Raw genomic sequence first — 20,073 nt, 5'->3', positions numbered from 1 at the left:
AATCGCAAACGTTGATTTTCTACAAAAATGTACGTGTGGGGTTATTGTAATGCACTTCATGCGTCTACCCGACGACTCTTTTTACTCTCAAGTAACACTTTTTTTTTGGTAAACCTCTGAAGTAACACTTGCACCACATATCTCACCATCACCACTCTACGCACATTTTATATTAACGCATACCATTTTTTGTTTATTATAACACTACGCACATTTTATATTAACGCATACCATTTTTTGTTTATTAGTATCTTTGTAGTCTCTAAAATCATATCATTCAATCCAACATGCAATATAATATATATGTACAACATACTTTTTGACTATGGTGCCAATAACCCAAAAACCCCTCTCTCATCTCCTCCTTCCGGGAAGCCTACCAAATGCTTTTGAATTCTCACACATGCCTTTAGACAAATTCAGTATAAATACTCAAAACCTTAAGTCACTCATTCTCAGGCTCATCAACAACATTTGATCACATAGCTCAAAAAAATTTGATCAGCACAATCTATCTTGATCGTACTCACCAGCAATCAAAAACATCATCGGAAGATGGGAAGAGCTCCATGCTGTGAGAAGATGGGGTTGAACAGAGGCCCATGGACGCCTGAAGAAGATCAAATCTTGATCTCTTTTATCCACAAACATGGTCACAGTAACTGGCGAGCCCTCCCTAAGCAAGCTGGTATGAACAAACTAAAATTTACATATTTTACATATAGTTCAATTTCCTAAATATGAAAATTAAATTTCTTAACATTGATAGTAACTATTAATTGCAGGTCTTTTGAGATGTGGGAAAAGCTGTAGACTTAGGTGGATGAACTATTTAAAACCTGATATTAAAAGAGGCAATTTCACCAAAGAAGAGGAGGATGCTATCATTAGCTTGCACCAAATCCTTGGCAATAGGTATTACTTTGCACTCTTCTACTTTTACATATAAATTATACGCATGTCTATGTCCTGTATACGTTCTACGTACACCTAACATATACTATAATCATCACAAGAAACATGTCTTGGTCCACTATTGTATAAAGTTAACTATATGATAATCTGCTCTCTGGTAATTTTGTATTGACATTCTTTTTCTCTTTTGGTATTGTCTCTAGATGGTCAGCGATTGCAGCAAAATTGCCAGGAAGAACGGATAATGAGATCAAGAACGTATGGCACACTCACTTGAAGAAAAGACTTGAAGATTATCAACTCGCTAAACCTAAGACAAGCAATACGAAGAAGGCTACTAAACCTAAATCTCAATCTGTACCGACGAAATTGAACAGTACTAGACGCGAATTGGAGTTCTTAAATTCATCAAACCCTTCTTTTGAAAGCTTGTTGTCGGCATCACCATCAACGAGTGATGCGGTTTCTTCGGTGACACTCATGAGCCACGAAGGCCATAACAACGAGGCTAAGATGGATAATAAATCGGGAGACATCAATATTGCGGATCAAGACTGTTCTTCTTTCGAAATTTTTGGAGCAGACATCGACGAGAGCTTCTGGAATGAGGCGCTTTATAGCCAGGATGAAAGCAACTACGCACTGAATCTTGACGTGGCTGGTTTTGACGAGATACAACAAGAGTTTCAGCAGTTAGGCCCAGTTGAGAATGAGATGGTTTTCGACAGTGAGATGGACTTTTGGTTCGATGTTTTGGCGAGAACTGGAGGGGAACAAGATCTATTAGCTGGGCTCTAATTAGCTGACATATTTGCAGAGTAAAGTGAAATGGTGAAAATTAAAGCTAAGAAAAGTCTTTAACTTTTCATGTGATCTGGTTAGTTTATTAATTAGAGGTTGCGTTTTTTGAAAATATTACTCTGATTGAGTGGTTAGCTAATTGGAGTAGTAATCAATGACAAGTGATTAACTCAGATATATATTACCCTGTTAATAAAATAATTAACTGAAAATATTGAATGTCATGCGAAAAACAACGATTAAAATGTATTATTAAAGTGCTCTAATATATAGCAATACCCGGCATTCTAATTTAGTTTTCAAGTTAACCTATGGCGGAAAAGAAGAAGTTGTAATTTACTAGCTAGCAAATTATTAGAGAAAGTAACTTAAGAAATTATAAACATTTTAATAATAATCCAAATGCTAGAAAAACAGATAAAATAATGCTTTAGTGAGATGCATTTATTATTCTTAATATAAGAAACCCATGAAACAGAAAGTGTATATACAAACAAAAGAAAAATAAAGAAAAGCAGAAATCAAAGTGAAACATGCTTATAAATTGGATATATAAAGATTTTAAATATTCATATTGATTAATATATTTAGTTTCCAAATGGTTACAACTAGTGGCAAAAATGTAGTTTTAGACGCAGCAGAGTAGATGCAATGAATATCATTTTCAGCAGTCATTTTAAATATTGTCACAGCGCTAATTTCAGCGTCTATACAAAGGTATGGAACAGAGTAGAACATCGTTTGTGTTCGTTGCGCTACTTTGCTGCGTCTAAAATAACTATTTGGTTTACAAAAGTATAGAATAATTTGAAAATATCGAAACAAATATTTATATTTCTAAATTAAGAGGATTAATGGTAATATTTTCTATTTACTTGGGTTTTCTTTGGTCTAATATTTATTTACTTGGTTTAGAATTTAGTTTTTACTAGTATTCGTCCCGTACCTTATTTTCTTATATAAAAACTAACATCTAATTTTAATTTCTTAACATGTAATAACACTTCATGTTTAGGGTTAAAAATGTATTAACACCACCTTCATCTTTGAATCTACGGTATATAAAAATAGGGAAATTTAAACTAATATTGGAAATAAAAACTAATCCATCAAATCAATAAACATGGTCCACATAAACCAATTAGTTTCAAAAAATTATTTATTAGAATTTTGATAATAAAAAGTATTGGGTTCATAGACATTTTGACCAAAAGGGTTCAAAGACATTTTATGGTAAAATTATTGTTGTCATGTAACTAAAACTCAAGAAGTCACCAATTTATTTTTTTAAACCTTTGGTCAAGAAAATTACCAACGTTGAAAAAATAAACTTGGTAATCATAAATCACCAAGTCATCGTAAACATCTCCATAAATACTAAATACATTATAATACCACAATTTCCTTCAATGAAGATCAATGCAACTTAAAGATATTACGTAATACAAATTTGAATCGCGGTTTTGAAAAAGAAGCAAGGATGGAACTACCGAGTTTACAGAATCAATTACCTTTATCCAGACAGCATTTCTTTGGTTACACAGTGCCTCAAAAAAAATTTGGAAACGTCGTCGAACTTTCCTATTCGCCTTCTCATTTTGCATATGGTTAATCTTCAGATTTAACCTTATCTGCCTTTAGTGTTTTTTATCGACTCTTCCCATTTGCATAAGATTTGAATTGATGCTCCATTACTCAGTCACCTGTTTACTCATTTCTATATAATCATCACCGAAACATGCAAACAGTCTATTAGGTTCCAAAATTATAAAAAAATAGTTTATTGACGTACTTAGCTTTCTAAGTATAAGCCGTAAAAAACTGAGCTGTAAATATCTAATTTTTTGTATAATAGAGTCGAATGTACTTATTGTTACCTCATTTGCAAACGTTTCTCTGATTTTCCATTTTTTGAAGAATGAAGTTCTGAAGCATCAGTATACTCCAGTAACATCTTTAGTTTGAATCACACTAAAAGAATTAATGGGTATAAAAAATAGATTGTCGTTATTCATGTACAAGGTCACATATATATACATAGCATAGAGACTCCTAACCCTAAGGGTAATATGAATATAGATAATTACAAGATATTAGTTATCATTATTGCTAAGATGTATACTTATCTTCTATAGGGTACGTATTTATTTGAAGAAAACAGAAAAGCGAACATGAAAACAAAAGTCACAAATATATATTATTTTTGTTGGTACACCGACGAACTGTAAAAAAAATTGACAAAGAAGATAAAAACCATGGAGAAGAAGAAAAAGGAAGAGCAAATAAAAAAATGAATTGATTAAAATTATGTATTTTTCCTCATGTAATGAGCATATTTGGAAGCTTGGATCCTATCTTGCTCATTTAATAAATAACCCATTACTGCACGGTTTGAAATCATGCCATGATTTCGAAGATATAGATGACAAGAACATGATAGTGGTAATCAGAGATGATCACATAGGGGGACATGATCGGGGCCAGGCGTTGACCGCGTACCGGCGTATTTGATGTTACAGGCACCGGTAAGATCGAGTTACGCCAGTCTTGGTGAGAAACGATCATAAGACACCGCATCTGGAATTGGATGTCGAACATACCAGGGCAGGTGATCACATAGGGGGACATGATGGGGGCCGGAAAGAAATTCCCCGGACGTGCAATAGATCCTAGAGTTTCTAGGTTGATTGGAGTCATAATTTTATGTATGGTGATGACTGAGTTCACTACAATGTGTGAAATGCTGATAAATAGTGGCTAGTTGGTTCTTGTTTCACATTGAAGAAGAAGTAGTGTATACGTGAACACACTGCAGAATATCTTTTGTATCTTGATGTCAATTCATCAAAAACAACCAAATGAGGAAAAAACTTCCACGGTTCCACCCCTGTAGAACCGCATATGCAAAAGAACCAACCGCTTGATGTTAGTTTTAGGATTTTAGAATTTTGATATTAATTAGTTTTAAGATTGAACTAGATTTTGACCCGCCTTTAAAGGGCGGGTATATCTTTTGTTTTATATTTTTTTAGAAATTTAATTTTTATATTTGTATTTTTCAGTCATATTTATGTTTTTCTTTGTATAATATTTCTCTTAAATAATTAATAAAAAGTTTTAATAATTGTATTAAAATAGTTGGACCACACCTATATCAATAGGTCATGTTCATGTTTTAATAGAATAGATGTTAACTTAAGGATTTCTTAATTTAAATATTTTTGTGTTTGTGAAACATTAAAAAAAAAGTTCATATATAAAACTAATTTTTGAATTTTAAAGTAATTATGTTATTTTAAAACATTTTTCAAAACTTTTATTATATTCTTACATATTTATAAATGTTTTATAAACATTTTCAATTTATAAAAATGTTTTCATATTTCATATTTAGAAATATTTTATTATGAACAATGTTTACTAAAGATTTTTATTTTTAAAATTTTGCAAACTTTTTTAATTTAAAAATAGTATCATATTCCAAAAGTTCCTTTTCTATTTATATATATTTTTATTAAAAAATAAAATTAAAATTAAAATGTTTAAAAATGTTTTTACATAATTTTATAAATTTGTTAGTTTAGAATTTGTTGGTTTAATTTGTTTGTTTAATTTGTTAGATTAAGGATATAGATTATAATTGTGTGTTATTTGTATATTTAAAACTTTTAATAGTTAGGCATTGGTACTTATCAGCAATTGGTCCTTACCACCAAGTTGTCATGGCCTATAACCGTGAAGGAAAATATTTATTGGATTGGTCGATCGTTACGACTCATCAAGATTTCTTAATAAGTTATTATTTGTCAACAGAGATTTCAAGTTCACAGTCTGACTTTTTCTCATCATTTCATTGTATGGTTGGTTGCCTCGTTACAAGTAGTTCGGGAAGAGAAACATTGTCTGTTAACTTCTGAAACATGCTTAGTAGATTCACGTGTATAGGTGAAAACTAGTTCATATCATAGAGCAAGTTCCTAACACAGAAAGTCGATCTTAAGAATTATAAGTAAGGGTTGAGATTCTCGGCCAACGAGCAGAACATAGTTGTTGGGTGTTGCTATCGATACTCAATACACAAAAAAAAATCTTACACATTGTGTAAGAAAATAACTCATGCGAATCGATCATGTTGGATATTTTATATGCAGATCATCTTACTCAGTTCTTCTTAATTATATATGTTCCAAGTTTAGCTAAAGTCCAGTAAGGATTTGTTAGTGTACACAGAGCAAATCGGAGAAGATGATCTTGTGTAACAAACTTTTCTGTTTTATTCAACGTTACTGAAAATGAAAGAGGAAGTCAACTCTTATAGTATGAGTTGATTCCGGTTTACATGTAACAAACATTTAACCAATACTAAACCACATAACCGGTTTTCTACTCTAATATTGCCCCTCAAGATGGCAAATACAAAGACTTTAAAGCCATCTTGCCAACTAAAGAGTAAAACTGAGTAGGAAATAGAGGTTTAGTAAAGATGTCTGCTACTTGATCATGTGTACGGATGTGAAGTGTCTTGATGTATCCAACTTCAATCCGTTCACGAACTTGGTGACAATCAAGCTCGATATGTTTGGTTCTTTCGTGAAAAATAGGGTTGTTGGCAATATGTATTGCTGTGGTAGAGTCACAATAGAAAGCCACATGACCAGATTGAGGAGCCTGAAACTCCTGCAGCAAGTCATATAGCCAAACAACTTCACGAGAAGCAAACTCCATGGCCCTGTATTCGGACTCTGCTGAAGAATGAGAGACAGTTTGTTGTTTCTTTAACTTCCAGGAGATGAGAGCATTCCCAAGAAACATACAAAACCCGTGAAGTGGAACGTCTTGAGTCTGGACATGAGCCAGCACAAGATCTGATTGTGACGAATAGAGTAGTCCATAACCAACCGTACCCTTCAAATAATGCAGAACTCTGTAGGCTGCTTGAAGATGTGATTTCTTTGGAGCAGAAGTGAACTGACAAAGTTTATTGACAGCAAACGTAATGTCCGGTCTAGTGATAGTAAGATACATCATCCTGCCAACCAAGCGTCTATAAAGACAAGCATCTTCAAGTAACGGTTCATCCGAGTGTTGGAATAACTTGACATTAGGATCCATCGGAACTGAAGAAGGCTCGCAAGCCAAGAGTCCTGTATCTTCAAGAAGACTAAGAGTGTATTTTCGCTGACATACAGATATACCTTTGCTTGATCTAGCAATCTCAAGACCGAGAAAGTACTTCAAAGAGCCCAAGTCACGGAGTTTGAAAGCATGTCCGAGAGCTTCTTTGAGAGTAGTAACATCTGTATCATCATTACTGGCGATGATAATGTCGTCTACATACACCAAAACTGCAGTGTAGATGCCATTAACATTCCTGATGAAAAGAGTATGATCTGAAGGAGACTTTTGAAATCCCAGACGCCTCAGTGTAGTACTAAACTACAAAAACCATTGTCTTGACGCTTGTTTAAGGCCGTAGAGAGATTTTTGAAGCTTACATACAGCATTGGGTGGAAGAGTTTCCCCCTGTCGTGGTGTATAACCGGGAGGCAATGTCATGTAGATTTCCTCTATTAGATCTCCACTCAAAAAAAGCGTTGGAGACATCAAGTTGAGTTAAACTCCAATTCTTTGCAGCTGCTACTGATAACAAAGTCTTCACTGTTGTCATCTTAGCAACTGGAGAGAATGTTTCAGCAAAATCAATGCCTTCTTGTTGAGTGTAACCTTTAGCAACCAAACAAGCTTTGTATCTCTCCAAAGTCCCATCTGCGTTAAACTTGAGCTTGTCCACCCATTTGCAACCAATTGCATGTTTTCCCGGAGGAAGAGAACATACTGTCCAAGTGTCATTTGCTTCCAGAGGCTTGCAACCATTCATCAAACTTCTTGGCTTGCCTGAAAGAAGTAGGCTCAGGATGTAAAGCAACAGAACAAATGTATGCTCTATACTCATCAGATAAGCCATCAAAAGACATGTACGCGGAGAGTGGATAAGGGATTTCCGTATCAGACTCTGAGACATTACAATAAAAGTCTTGTAGATAGGCAGGTAGTTTTGTCTTTCTCTTATTATCTTTAACCGCTGACTGTGAAGTATTATCAACTGAGACAGAATGAGCATTCACGACTGTAGAAGAACCAGGAGGAGTTGGTACTGATTCAGGTACATGAATTTCATTGTCAGGTTGTACATCATCAGTAGAGGAAGTGAAGAAATCCGAATAGGAAGTTGCCTCATCTTTAGTATAAGGAAAAATATCCTCATGAAAGGTAACATTCCTTGAGATATAAGTTTTGTTAGTTTCAATATCCATGACTCGATAACCTTTGTATCCATAGGGATAGCCAAGAAAGATACAAGGACGAGCACGAGGTTGAAACTTGTTCTGCCCATTGAAGAAATGGAGCAATAAGCCAAACAACCAAATACCCGAAACCCACTGTAATCAACCTTCTTAGAAGTTAGAACTTCAAAAGGAGACTTGTCTTTGAGCAGTGGAGTTGGTAGCCGATTGATAATAAAGACAGCAGTAAGCACACAATCTCCCCATAGCTCTAAAGGTAGGTGAGACTGGAACATGAGAGAACGAGCAACATTTAATATATGTTGGTGCTTGCGTTCCACTACTGCATTCTGTTCTGGCGTTTCAGGGCAGGAGTGATAGGGAACAATCCCTTTCTGCTTGAATAAATCCACAAACTTCAATTCTTGAGCATTGTCAGAACGTACTGCCTTCACCACAGCTTTGTACTGAGTTTCAACCATTTTCAAGAACTCAGGAAAGATGGTGATGACTTCATCCTTGGTTCGCATAAGGTATAATCATGTGACACGCGTATGGTCATCTACAATGGTGAGAAAATACCTATATCCTTCCACAGTTGATGTAGAGAAAGGACCCCAAACATCAATGTGTAAAAGATCAAAGGCATTCTCACACATGTTGTTCTTGGAGTTAAAAGGGAGACGTTTTTGTTTAGCAAGAGGACAAATCTCACAATGAAATGAACCTTTATTTCTGTGTTTTAATCCAAGTACATCTATTATTGCATCAGTCTTAGTAATAGATGGATGACCTAGTCTATTGTGCCACAGAGAAGTGTTAACAATGACATTTGAACAAATAGCAAACTGATGATAGAGAGAACTAGACTCCGCAACATCTTATGTGTCCAGAACGTAAAGATTGGATATCTGCTCAGCCATCCCAATCGTCAAGCCCTTGGTATGATCCTGTATAAGACAAGAATCCACATCAAAACTCACGCGACAGCCCAAATCTCTGGTTAACTGGCTCACACAAAGTAGATTCAGTCTGAAATCCAGAATAAACCGAACATTAGACAATGTGATATAATCATTTAGTCTGATGCTGCCTATTCCTGAAATTTTCACTCCAAATCCAGTAGGAAGAGTGACTGATGTATTCATTGCATCAGATAAATCGGCAAAAAGTCGTCTATCATGACATACATGATGAGTAGCACCACTGTCAACAATCCAAGATTCAGAGGAAAGGGTTTTCCTCGTTGCACGCAACATACCAACAAAATGAAGTGTTGAGTTCGAGAAAGCTATACCCAGGAGAGCAGTGATGGTACCACTAGATGATGAAGCCATACAGTTCACTTGAGCTTGTAAAGTGTGAAGCTTGGAGTTGAAGTAAGCAATAACCTCAGCAATTTGATCTTTTGAAAGATTGCCAAAGTCTTCTGAAGAAGAATCGGAAAGAGCCAACTGAGCAACAACACGCTTAGTTGAAACAGCGCTTTTAGAAGCCACAAAACCTTGTTTCTCTGCTGCTTGCTTTCCCTTGTGTTTAAACCCAACGAGATATCCATGAATTTTGTAGCAAGTATCGACAGTGTGGCCATTATATCCACAATGAGCACACACTGGTCTGTTCTGCTTTGGTGGATACTGAGATTGAGCAGCGTTTACTGAGATAACAGGAGGAGGAGCCGAAATTTGAAACGCTGAAGCATTCTGAACTGGAACAAGGTTTCTCTGATTATGATCTTGATCCAGGAGATTATAGATCTCAGATAACTCATGGATGTTCTTCTTCATGATAATCTGACTGCGAATGATAGAATATGATTCATTCAAACCAGACAGAAACTTTATCACCTTAGAATGATCAGCTCTTGTGTCAATAGCTTTGCAACAATCACAATGTTTGCAAGTCGTTATACAATTAGCCCCATCAAGTTCATCCCAGAGAGTCTTCAAGGTTGTATAATATGTTGCGAGATCCATTGTGCCTTGCTGTAAAGCCCATATCTGCTGAGAGAATTGATAAGATCTTGGAAAATTTGTGATGTGAAATCGAGCCTTCAAATCATTCCAAATCTCAGAAGCATCATTATAACGTAGAATACTTTTGTAGATTTGCTTAGAAACAGAATTAAGAAGCCAAGATTTCACCATTGAGTTGCATCTAGACCAAATCCGAAATGTAGGATGAGATTCAGCAGGCCTAATGATAGATCCATCGATGAAAGCGAGTTTATTCTTAACATCCAAGGCAATGGTAATCGCAATACTCCAGTTATCGTAATTTGTTCCATCAAGAGAATCAGGGATGATGGATAGACCTGGATTATCACTGTTGGTGAGGAAGAAAGGCGAATGGATACTATCGGGAGGAATCTCAACGAAATCCGTCGAGTGCGGCGAGGAAGCTTCGGGAATAGAAGCACGACGAGCTGATGAAGGAGGTCGACCAAGGCGACGCGTAGATCTACGATTGATCACCATCGTAGTAGAAACGAACTGAGAAACTTCGGAGAATGCAACGATCGTCGGTGGAATAACCGATTGAATCGATCGAAGATGAAGAAACCAGATCAGTAAAACGGAAGAACGAGAATTGATCGAAGTTTGAGCCTCGATGGCTTTGATACCATGTTAGTCTACACAGAGCAAATCGGAGAAGATGATCTTGTGCAACAAACTTTTCTGTTTTATTCAACGTTACTGAAAATGAAAGAAGAAGTCAACTCTTATAGTATGAGTTGATTCCAGTTTACATGTAACAAACATTTAATACTAAACCACATAATCTGTTTTGTACTCTAATAGGATTTTTTTTCCAAATATATTTTTCAATCCTAAAGCGTAAAATTTATGTAAATCCATCCGTGAAGCAATCTTTAAAAAGCACAAGTAAGGAAAAAAAAAAAGAAGAAGAATAAAGAATCAATAAAATCAAGCACTTCGAATTAACCTTTCTTGGAATTCAAGTAAAGATCTCTCCTTATCCAGTCTCATCGCCTCTCTAAACTTATTGATGAATTGGTCGGCTTTTTCATCCACCCTAAGGTGCGGCGATGCAGCCACCACTCTCATCCAAGCATCTTCCATCGAATCAACAATCTCCTGCGGCCCCTCCTCTTCTTCTCTTTCCTTTTTTCGCCCCACAACTTTCTCATCACTCTTGGTCTCCCCCTGCCTCCATCGTTGGCCTTCGTATTGGTAGATTTGTTGGTAAATGCTCTCACTATGCCTTCTACAACACTTTCTTTTGCCAAAAGGATGAGAGAAAAATTCTAGGAAGTGGCTATGATTGTGACTGTATCCTCTGTTGAAATGGATTCGAGGGATAGTGTTTTGAAGGTACCTTGTCCTGAAAGGAACGATGAGATGGTGACTGATGACACGGAGGAGACGAGAAGTCGAATCTCTGACCGATGCAGCAATCTTGATGTCTCTAAATTTGGATCTGAGCTTGTGTGTGAACCTCTTCCATGCCCGCTTCACCACAATTTTCTTCTTGCTAACACACAAAAGAGCCATTGATAAAATAAAACAAAATAATATCTTCTTAACTTTTCCTTTCTTGCTAAGAAAGATGTGTTGGGAGAAATCGCCAATGGCTATTGAGGAAATATTAGGCTTTTATATAGAAGGATGCAGAACATATTAAAGATAGGTTAATATTATAACTAAGATTTGTACTAATGGGAACTGGATATGTAACCGTTATACTACATTTCTGTGAGAAACTAAAATTCTTGATGACATTGCTTTGGGACAAAGAAGGGAATAGAAAGTGGAGTTGTTCTTCGCTTCTTTTGGATGGCCAAGCTGGGATTCTGACCAAAAAGTACAACTTTCTCGATTTATTTATGAAGCAAACCAACTTTCGGCATGTTTCTTAGCTGAAACAACTTTGAGAAATTGCTCATAAAAGTTTGAGAAAAAATAAATAACTTCCTTTTCTAAAAGCAACTTCTCTCCCTGTGCACCCAAAAAAAACATTATACTATTTAATTCAAATATTACCTACGTTTAAGTGCATGTTTTTTTTTTTAAACCAGACGGTTAAGTGCATGTTGCATCGTACGACTTGCAAACTACATTCTATGATGTCAAATTCAATTGGTCTAATTCTTACAGTTAAACAAGTACTTCTTTCTCACAGCGTCAAGTAACGTTAACAACCCTTGATTATTAAAATGCCTATTTTAAGATAAATTTAAATCATAATTTTTTGTAAAATAATTAAAATAAAAAGCAGAGAGACGTGGTAAGAGAGAAGGGAAAAGCGCCAAAGTCTGAGGCTAATTGTATGGTAGCTTCAAACATTCCTAAAATGGCGATCGTCCCCCAAAAGAACATTTTCTTTCCATTATACCATTCACACATTTCCTCATACCAATATTTCAGACTAAAATTGTTCAAATATATTCTGATAAGTTTTTGATAGTCTAAAGAGAATTTGGATGAGAGTTGAAGACAGATGCATCTATGAAGACAGGTGAATTACAACACTTGATGCTTCTTGAGTTTATCCGACGTTGTTCTTTCGGGTTTCTCAGATGGAATGGCAGATCCTGCTAGTTATGTCTATCACGAGCGTGACATCGACCAAGTTTGTTTCTTACTTTCTTCCTTTCTTTGTTTTCCCTGTTACGTTTAAACATTACTGTTACATCAGAGACATTGTTATATATGTTTGCCATTTTTGTGTACTATGAAGAAAACCTTCTTGATTTGGGAAAGGGAGGAGTTTTGTTATCTGTTTATTTATTTTTCTGTAATAAAGGTTCCATGTTGTTAATTTCTAAAATGGACCTCCATTTTTAACATTGATTTTTAATTCTGTTACAAATTATGAGAATTATAAAATCGACAATTCTAAAACCAATAATTCTATCAGGTATATGTAGATTCAGCCGACAAATTATGATAATGGGACCTCCCATTAAGTTTGCATTTTTTTTTGTCTTCTAGGCCAGTTAATCACTCTCTTCATAATTCACGTTTCCATTAACATTGTTATAGGCACTTATCGTTTTGAAAAAGGGAACTCAATTAGTCAAGTACAGTCGAAAAGGGAAACCTAAATTCCGTGCATTCAGGCTATCACCGGTATACTACTTCAAACAAATACATGCAATGTTTTCGTTTTCTAGTGGATTATACTAACTATTAATGTTGATGATAGGATGAAAAATCGTTGATTTGGTTTTCGCATGGAGAAGAAAAAGGTTTGAAGTTATCTGAAGTTTCTCGAATTGTCCCTGGACAAAGAACTGTGAGTTTAACCTAGTTATTTAATCTTTTAATAAATAAAAGCAGCCTCTTGTGTGTTACTAACAAGTTTTTATGAGCAGCCCGTTTTTAAGAGATTTTTACGTCCAGAGAAAGACCACTTATCGTTTTCACTTTTATTCAATAACAGAGAAAGGTCGCTTGATTTGGTTAGTAAAGAGACCACTTTAATTAGCTTTCTTCAACTTGGATTATAAAATTGAAAGTCACATATGTATTTCTTCTTCTTCTATTTTTTTGGTAGATCTGTAAAGACAAAGCTGAGACAGAGATTTGGTTTGCTGGCCTTAAGTATTTAATTGAAAGAAGTCGTAATAGACGCGCAAGAAGTGAGATACCTGAGGTATATATATGTTCTTTAACTTTTATACCTTTTTTTTATATGGTGAAACGTTTTTAGATACCCTGTTTTAAGTGTGCATGTATTTTTTGTTACCTAACGTAGAAAAAAAAAAAGCCTTTTAAAATGTTTTCCCTCAAGTTTTGACCATAAGGTTTATACTTACGTACAACTAAAGTTTAATCCATATGAGTTAATTGTATTATTTCTCAGATAAACGACAGTGACTACTTCTCCACTGGTCGTCAATCAATAGACGTTTTTCCAAACAACATACCACGAGGTAGAACATCAATTGATCTAGGCTCAGATGTTGGATATGAACGTGGAAACATGTTAAGACCAAGTACTGATGGTTTCCGGATCAGTGTCTCAAGCACACCAAGCTGTTCAAGTGGAGGTTCTGGTCCAGATGATATCGAATCATTAGGTGATGTTTACGTTTGGGGTGAGGTTTGGAGCGATGGGATACTACCAGATGGGACTATTACCAAAGAGACAGTGAAAACAGATGTGTTAACTCCAAGACCCTTGGAATCAAACGTTGTTCTTGATGTTCACCAGATTGTTTGCGGTGTGAGGCACGTTGCACTTGTGACAAGACAAGGAGAAGTGTTTACTTGGGGAGAAGAAGCTGGAGGTAGGCTTGGACATGGTATTCAAGTAGACATTAGTCGTCCGAAACTAGTTGAGTTTCTTGCTCTAACCAACATAGACTTTGTTGCTTGTGGAGAATACCACACTTGTGTTGTATCAACCTCTGGAGACTTGTTTTCGTGGGGAGATGGAATCCATAATGTTGGGCTTTTAGGACATGGTAGTGATATTAGTCATTGGATACCAAAACGAGTCTCTGGTCCTTTAGAAGGTCTTCAGGTGCTTTCTGTTGCGTGTGGCACTTGGCATTCAGCTCTGGCCACTGCAAACGGGAAGCTATTCACATTTGGTGATGGTGCGTTTGGAGTTTTAGGACATGGAAACAGAGAAAGCGTTTCGTGTCCTAAGGAAGTACAGTCTTTAAACGGTTTGAAAACAGTGAAAGTTGCTTGTAACATTTGGCATACCGTGGCCATCGTCGAGGTTATGGGACAGACCGGTACAAGTATGTCATCAAGGAAGTTGTTTACTTGGGGTGATGGTGACAAAAACAGGTTAGGGCATGGGAACAAAGAGACTTACTTGCTACCCACGTGTGTCTCTTCACTTATTGACTACAACTTTCATCAGATCGCGTGTGGGCATACATTTACCGTCGCACTCACAACCTCAGGACATGTTTTCACAATGGGTGGGACTTCACATGGTCAGCTAGGTAACTCAATCTCTGATGGTAAGTTACCTTGTTTGGTGCAAGACCGATTAGTGGGAGAATTTGTGGAAGAAATAGCTTGTGGGGATCACCATGTGGCGGTTTTAACATCAAGAAGTGAAGTATTCACATGGGGGAAAGGTGCTAATGGAAGATTAGGACATGGTGATACAGATGATAGAAGAACACCAACTTTAGTTGAAGCCTTGAGAGACCGGCATGTGAAGAGCTTATCTTGCGGCTCAAACTTCACATCAAGTATATGTATTCATAAATGGGTGTCTGGAGCAGATCAGTCAATCTGCTCCGGATGTCGCCAAGCTTTCGGGTTTACCCGCAAGAGACATAACTGTTATAACTGTGGTTTAGTCCATTGTCATGCTTGTAGTTCAAAGAAGGCTTTGAAAGCAGCATTGGCTCCAACACCAGGGAAACCACACCGTGTGTGCGATGCGTGTTACAGCAAACTTAAAGCGGCCGAGTCTGGCTATATATCTAATGGAAGTAGGACTAACGTTGCAACCCCTGGACGATCAATGGATGGTTCGGTAAGAATAGATAAAGGAACAACTAGGTCATCTAAAGTCCTCTTGACGGGAAATAATACAGAATCAGGCAAGACGTCAAGGCTTGGAGTTAGACCTGATGCTTCTAGTGTCCGTGCCTCGCAAGTTCCTTCTCTCCAACAACTTAAAGACATTGCATTCCCTACTTCACTAACCGCGATTCAGAACGCTTTAAAACCTGTTGCTCCTGCTGCTGTTCCAGCTCGTCTACTAGTTGGACCAATGTCATCTCCTCCACCTGCAAGGTCCTCCTCACCTTTACCTGCAAGATCCTCCTCTCCTTACGCAAGAAGATCGAGCCCTCCACGGACTTCTGGATTTTCCAGGAGCGTTATTGATAGTTTAAAGAAGACTAACGAAGTTATGAACCAAGAAATGACAAAACTACAGAGTCAGGTATTTTTTTATTTCTTGTCCAATGTTACCAAATATTATAATGAAGCTAACTAACTCATTATGCCCTCAAATTTTAGGTTAAGAATCTGAAACAAAAATGCAATAATCAAGGAACTGAGATCCAAAGATTCCAAAAAGCAGCTAAAGAGGCTTTTGAATTAGCTGCTAAGCAATCTTCTAAACATAAATCAGCAACAGAAGCCCTAAAATCTGTTGCAGAACAGGTTTGATTCATATTTTTTATACTCATAGAAACTTTTTTCCAACATATCATATAACTATTTTTATGTTTTTAGTTGAAAGGGTTGAAGGAGAAATTACCGCCTGAAGTATCAGAGAGTGAAGCTTTTGAATCCATTAATTCTCAAGCTGAAGTTTATCTAAATGCAAACGAAGTGACAGAAACATCTTTACTTACTACTTCGATACTTGATCAACAAGAAACATCTCCTACTGGAAACACACAAGATCAAAAGATTGATGAACAAGTATCATCGCACTCAAGTATATCCGAGACATCAAATTCATCAAAGCCAGTACCAACAGAATCTTCTTCTTCATCGTCATCAAGAACAGGTGGAAAGGAAAGTAAAGAACAGTTTGAACCTGGCGTTTATGTGACTTTTGCGGTAGATGTGAATGGAAACAAGATCTTCCGACGAGTTAGATTCAGGTAACATACATGAATTCAATTATTTTTATTTATGGATTTTACAAATCATGTCCAAAAACTTTTTTGTTTTGTAGTAAAAAGAGATTTGATGAACATCAAGCAGAAGATTGGTGGACTAAAAACAAAGATAGGTTGCTAAAGTGGTATAGTCCAAATTCATCATCAAGTCCAGTGGCTTCTGATTCATCTATAGCTCCTCCACCACCATCTGAACCACCGTCTGATCCATCAGTCTCTGAGAAGGACAATGAGGCAGAAGCAGATTAACCATGTGTGTAAGTTATGGTTGTGTTTCTTTTTTTTCACATGTACCAGTTATAGATACAAAATGAAGTATATCTGAGGTTTGTCTCTTAAAAATTCTGAAACGGAATGTTGGTAACTTGTTTTGCCTTATGCAAAGATATGAAAAGTTTTGGAAATAGGATTGTAATATCTAGGATCATATAGTTTTTACAACTTGCTTGATTGTCTTTGGTGACTTCTTTTAATTTGGATTGTATCACAATGAGTAGGAAAAAACATAAAACGGTTATGTTATAGGATATTGTGGAAGTGAAAACCAAATATTTATAGAGAGACCGTTTAGTTTTATAATATTCTTTCATTCAAGTTTCTCGAAGTCAATGATTAAAATAAAATATCTGATAGAATACTATAGTAAGATTCAAAATCAACAGAACGAACATAAGATGCCGGATGTATTCAGTTGGGAGTTTGGGAGCCGAAAATTCTAGTGTTTTACGCGTCTTTTAGAAAAGTTGATGTGTTTTACGCGTCTTTTAGAAAAATTAAAATTCATATCTCAAAAATTGACCTAGATTCAGAGATTAGAGCGAGGGCTGATGTAAGCCCGGAAAATGAAATGTGTTTAAACATTCGTAATTAACCACGAAATCGGACCTTCTGTCAGAGTTCAGTGATAACAAACATAATCAACGTACAAATAGGTTTGAAAGTTTCTAAAATATAGGGAGTTGTTTTGACTTTTCAGAGTGAAGTCTTCTTGGTCTGAATTTGACCAGGCCATCTCAGAACTCTTATTTGCTAAGGAAGTAAACATAAACAAAACATTTTCTCTGATCGACGAGAAAGATGGGACAAATGCAATCGAAAGAGAAATTAATGTTTAACCATGTGAGGTCCGGCAACGTAGAAGGGATTCGAGCTCTTTGTCTAGAGGGTGCAAACCTCGAGGTTTCTCCTTTTATATTTCTCTGAATTTAAGGGTTTTACAGGACACTAGTCGTGTTTTGATTTACATGTGTTTCGATATCATCGCAGTGGATGGATAAAGAAGGAAACACGCCTTTGATCTTGGCTTGCAAGAAGTCTAAGCTATATGATGTTGCACAAACCTTGATCGAGCTGGGCGCCAATGTTAATGCCCATCCTCCTGGTATTTTTAAGATTCTTTTTTATTAAAGAAAGACTTTTCTTAAATTTGACTATTACATCTTTCTTGTTTCAAGTGAGAAAGTAACTGAGCTAATTCAATATTAGAGAGATCGATGCTTACGATCAGAGAGACAAGTTTGAGTTCTGTAATGTATTTCAGCTAATTTGGTCATGTCTTTTACTCTTCTTGTCGGTATCAGCTCCCCGTGACGCGACTCCTCTGTACCATGCTGCAAGAAGAGGTCTCGAGAAGACTGTTAAATTACTTCTTTCAAATGGTGGTAAGTGTTTCTCCTCTCTTACTACCAAAGGCGGTCCTAAACATAGGCAAGTGAGACATTCGCCTATGGACCCCAGAATTTAAGAAATGATTTATATAGTCCTAAATTTGTAAAAAAAAAATTATAAAAATCCTTACTATAATTGGATGCTCTCTACTTAACTGAATGTGACTTTGGTGTCTACGTTAGGTATACTGATCTTTATCTCATCTCGTATGTAATAATCTCTTCTTTTTTTCCGGCAGTAAATTATGATTGTCAGACACCACTTCAACAAGCTAGATACTATAAGTACACCAAGGTCGTACGTGCCATTGAGGTATTGTTTTGTAATACCTTATTCTTCTTTTTCACTCCTTATAACTAACTTTTGAAGGATATGATTGTTCTGAAGAATCACATATGCGTGTTCTCTGGTTGGATGCGTGAATTTTACGGTCCTTCTCTTCTTGGTGTATTTGCTCCTCAGCTTCTTTCAAGAAGAGTGTGAGTACTCTCACACGTTGAACTTAACCCTTTTCTAAGGATTTCGACTTTATGCAGAAGACTATATATGAATCTTCTTTGATTTGCAGATGGGTTGTCATCATACCAACTAGCTCAATTTACCCTAAGCCTTACAAATTTGAGCTGGTTGTGTATGCTAGTTTGAAGGTACGACGATGATCATTATATAATAACAATTCAAAGAACAAGATGTAATGTGCTTAACTCATGCTTATTTTGGTTTATCTGGTTAATGAAACTGGTATGATGTCATCAGGATGCACAGCCACGGGTGGTGATGGCTTTGAGGAATCCACACTTAAAAGAACCAGAGGAGATGCACCCTAATACTTCAGTGACGATTGTTGATAATGATAACAAAAGTAATATCCCAGCATGTTAATTTATATTTTTGTTTACATGCAAACCTCTAAGTTTTGTGCATGTTGATTGAATTTTATCCTGAGTCTGCGTGGAGGCGTAGGCCTCAAGTAGTTGGGAGTAAATTAAATGCTGTTATGCTTTAAAAAAAATTTATATGCTGTTAAGTTGCTGACAACTTTTTTTTTTTTTTGAACAACAAGTTGCTGACAACTATTCTTAGTTTGTATCAAAAGAAAAATTGACAGCTTGCTAAGAAAGTGTCTCTGTTTCATTATCTGCTCTTGAATTATTAAAACTCTGTTTTTGTGAATTCAAAACATGTGAGTTTTTTCTTCTCTTTTTTTTTAACAGAAAAAAGTCTGAAACTCGCACCTTCGATAGAAGAGGGCAGGCAACAGCTGAAGTGGTTTTGTGATGCATGCAAAGGAATCCCACAGGTAAATGTCAAAAACAACAAACAGCCATTGAACTGTTTCATTTTTTCCTTCTAATTTGTTTTATATAATGAAACTCTCATGAAAATCAAAAAATATACAGCCAGTGCGTCCCCCGGTCGTTGTCCAGACAGTACTACCATCTGCTCCTCCATTGGCAGATTATGATACAGAAGCGGTAGAGGAAGGTCCAATGCATTACCCATTAAGCGGTTCAACTACTCCGTCGGCTTCAGTTGGTGGTGGAAATACAGAAGACGGAGGGAGCTCTGGACAGTGCTTGATATGTATGGATGCTCCATCTGATGGGATTTGTGTCCCGTGTGGACATGTCGCAGGTTGCATGTCTTGCTTGACCCAGATCAAATCCCATGCATCGGAATGTCCGATCTGTCGGGCCAACATCCATCAGGTTATGAAGGTGTACCGTGTCTGAACTACAACATGTATGGGACAGATCTCTCCTTCATTTGAAAATGTTTTTTTTTTAATTTATTGCTCACCCAAAATCCATACCCCCCCCCCCCCCC

The 20,073-nt window shown here is 36.4% G+C and overlaps 5 protein-coding genes across 5 annotated transcripts; 3 read left to right on the top strand and 2 right to left on the bottom strand.

The window, feature by feature from the left end:
* The first annotated feature begins 443 nt into the window (after nt 1–443).
* Nucleotides 444–1,933, top strand: LOC106304577 (myb-related protein Myb4-like). Its single transcript, XM_013740981.1, has 3 exons — nt 444–688; nt 786–915; nt 1,119–1,933. The coding sequence occupies exons 1-3, from the start codon at nt 556–558 to the stop codon at nt 1,711–1,713; spliced, it is 858 nt and encodes a 285-aa protein (XP_013596435.1). The 5' UTR covers nt 444–555; the 3' UTR covers nt 1,714–1,933.
* A 6,948-nt stretch (nt 1,934–8,881) lies between these two features.
* Nucleotides 8,882–10,477, bottom strand: LOC106302668. Its single transcript, XM_013739130.1, has one exon. It carries the CDS (start codon nt 10,475–10,477, stop codon nt 8,882–8,884), a length of 1,596 nt encoding a protein of 531 aa, XP_013594584.1.
* A 284-nt stretch (nt 10,478–10,761) lies between these two features.
* Nucleotides 10,762–11,652, bottom strand: LOC106305000. The gene is made up of 2 exons (XM_013741380.1): nt 11,340–11,652; nt 10,762–11,240 (listed from the first exon to the last, which is right to left on the bottom strand). Exons 1-2 carry the CDS (start codon nt 11,513–11,515, stop codon nt 10,928–10,930), a joined length of 489 nt encoding a protein of 162 aa, XP_013596834.1. The 5' UTR covers nt 11,516–11,652; the 3' UTR covers nt 10,762–10,927.
* Nucleotides 11,653–12,395: 743 nt separating this feature from the next.
* On the top strand, nt 12,396–16,926 carry LOC106304690. Its single transcript, XM_013741088.1, has 9 exons — nt 12,396–12,593; nt 13,007–13,093; nt 13,170–13,259; nt 13,339–13,425; nt 13,521–13,619; nt 13,830–15,887; nt 15,965–16,111; nt 16,184–16,560; nt 16,635–16,926. Exons 1-9 carry the CDS (start codon nt 12,546–12,548, stop codon nt 16,825–16,827), a joined length of 3,186 nt encoding a protein of 1,061 aa, XP_013596542.1. The 5' UTR covers nt 12,396–12,545; the 3' UTR covers nt 16,828–16,926.
* A 670-nt stretch (nt 16,927–17,596) lies between these two features.
* Nucleotides 17,597–20,052, top strand: LOC106304977 (putative E3 ubiquitin-protein ligase XBAT35). The gene is made up of 9 exons (XM_013741356.1): nt 17,597–17,757; nt 17,845–17,959; nt 18,159–18,239; nt 18,485–18,558; nt 18,634–18,725; nt 18,815–18,893; nt 19,003–19,108; nt 19,461–19,546; nt 19,647–20,052. Exons 1-9 carry the CDS (start codon nt 17,656–17,658, stop codon nt 19,977–19,979), a joined length of 1,068 nt encoding a protein of 355 aa, XP_013596810.1. The 5' UTR covers nt 17,597–17,655; the 3' UTR covers nt 19,980–20,052.
* The last annotated feature ends 21 nt before the right edge of the window (nt 20,053–20,073 follow it).

Source organism: Brassica oleracea, chromosome C7, assembly GCF_000695525.1.
Source record: "Brassica oleracea var. oleracea cultivar TO1000 chromosome C7, BOL, whole genome shotgun sequence".
NCBI classification, from domain to species: Eukaryota; Viridiplantae; Streptophyta; class Magnoliopsida; order Brassicales; family Brassicaceae; genus Brassica; species Brassica oleracea.
Note: the sequence above shows the minus strand (reverse complement) of the source record. Positions and strands in the feature narration are given on the sequence as shown.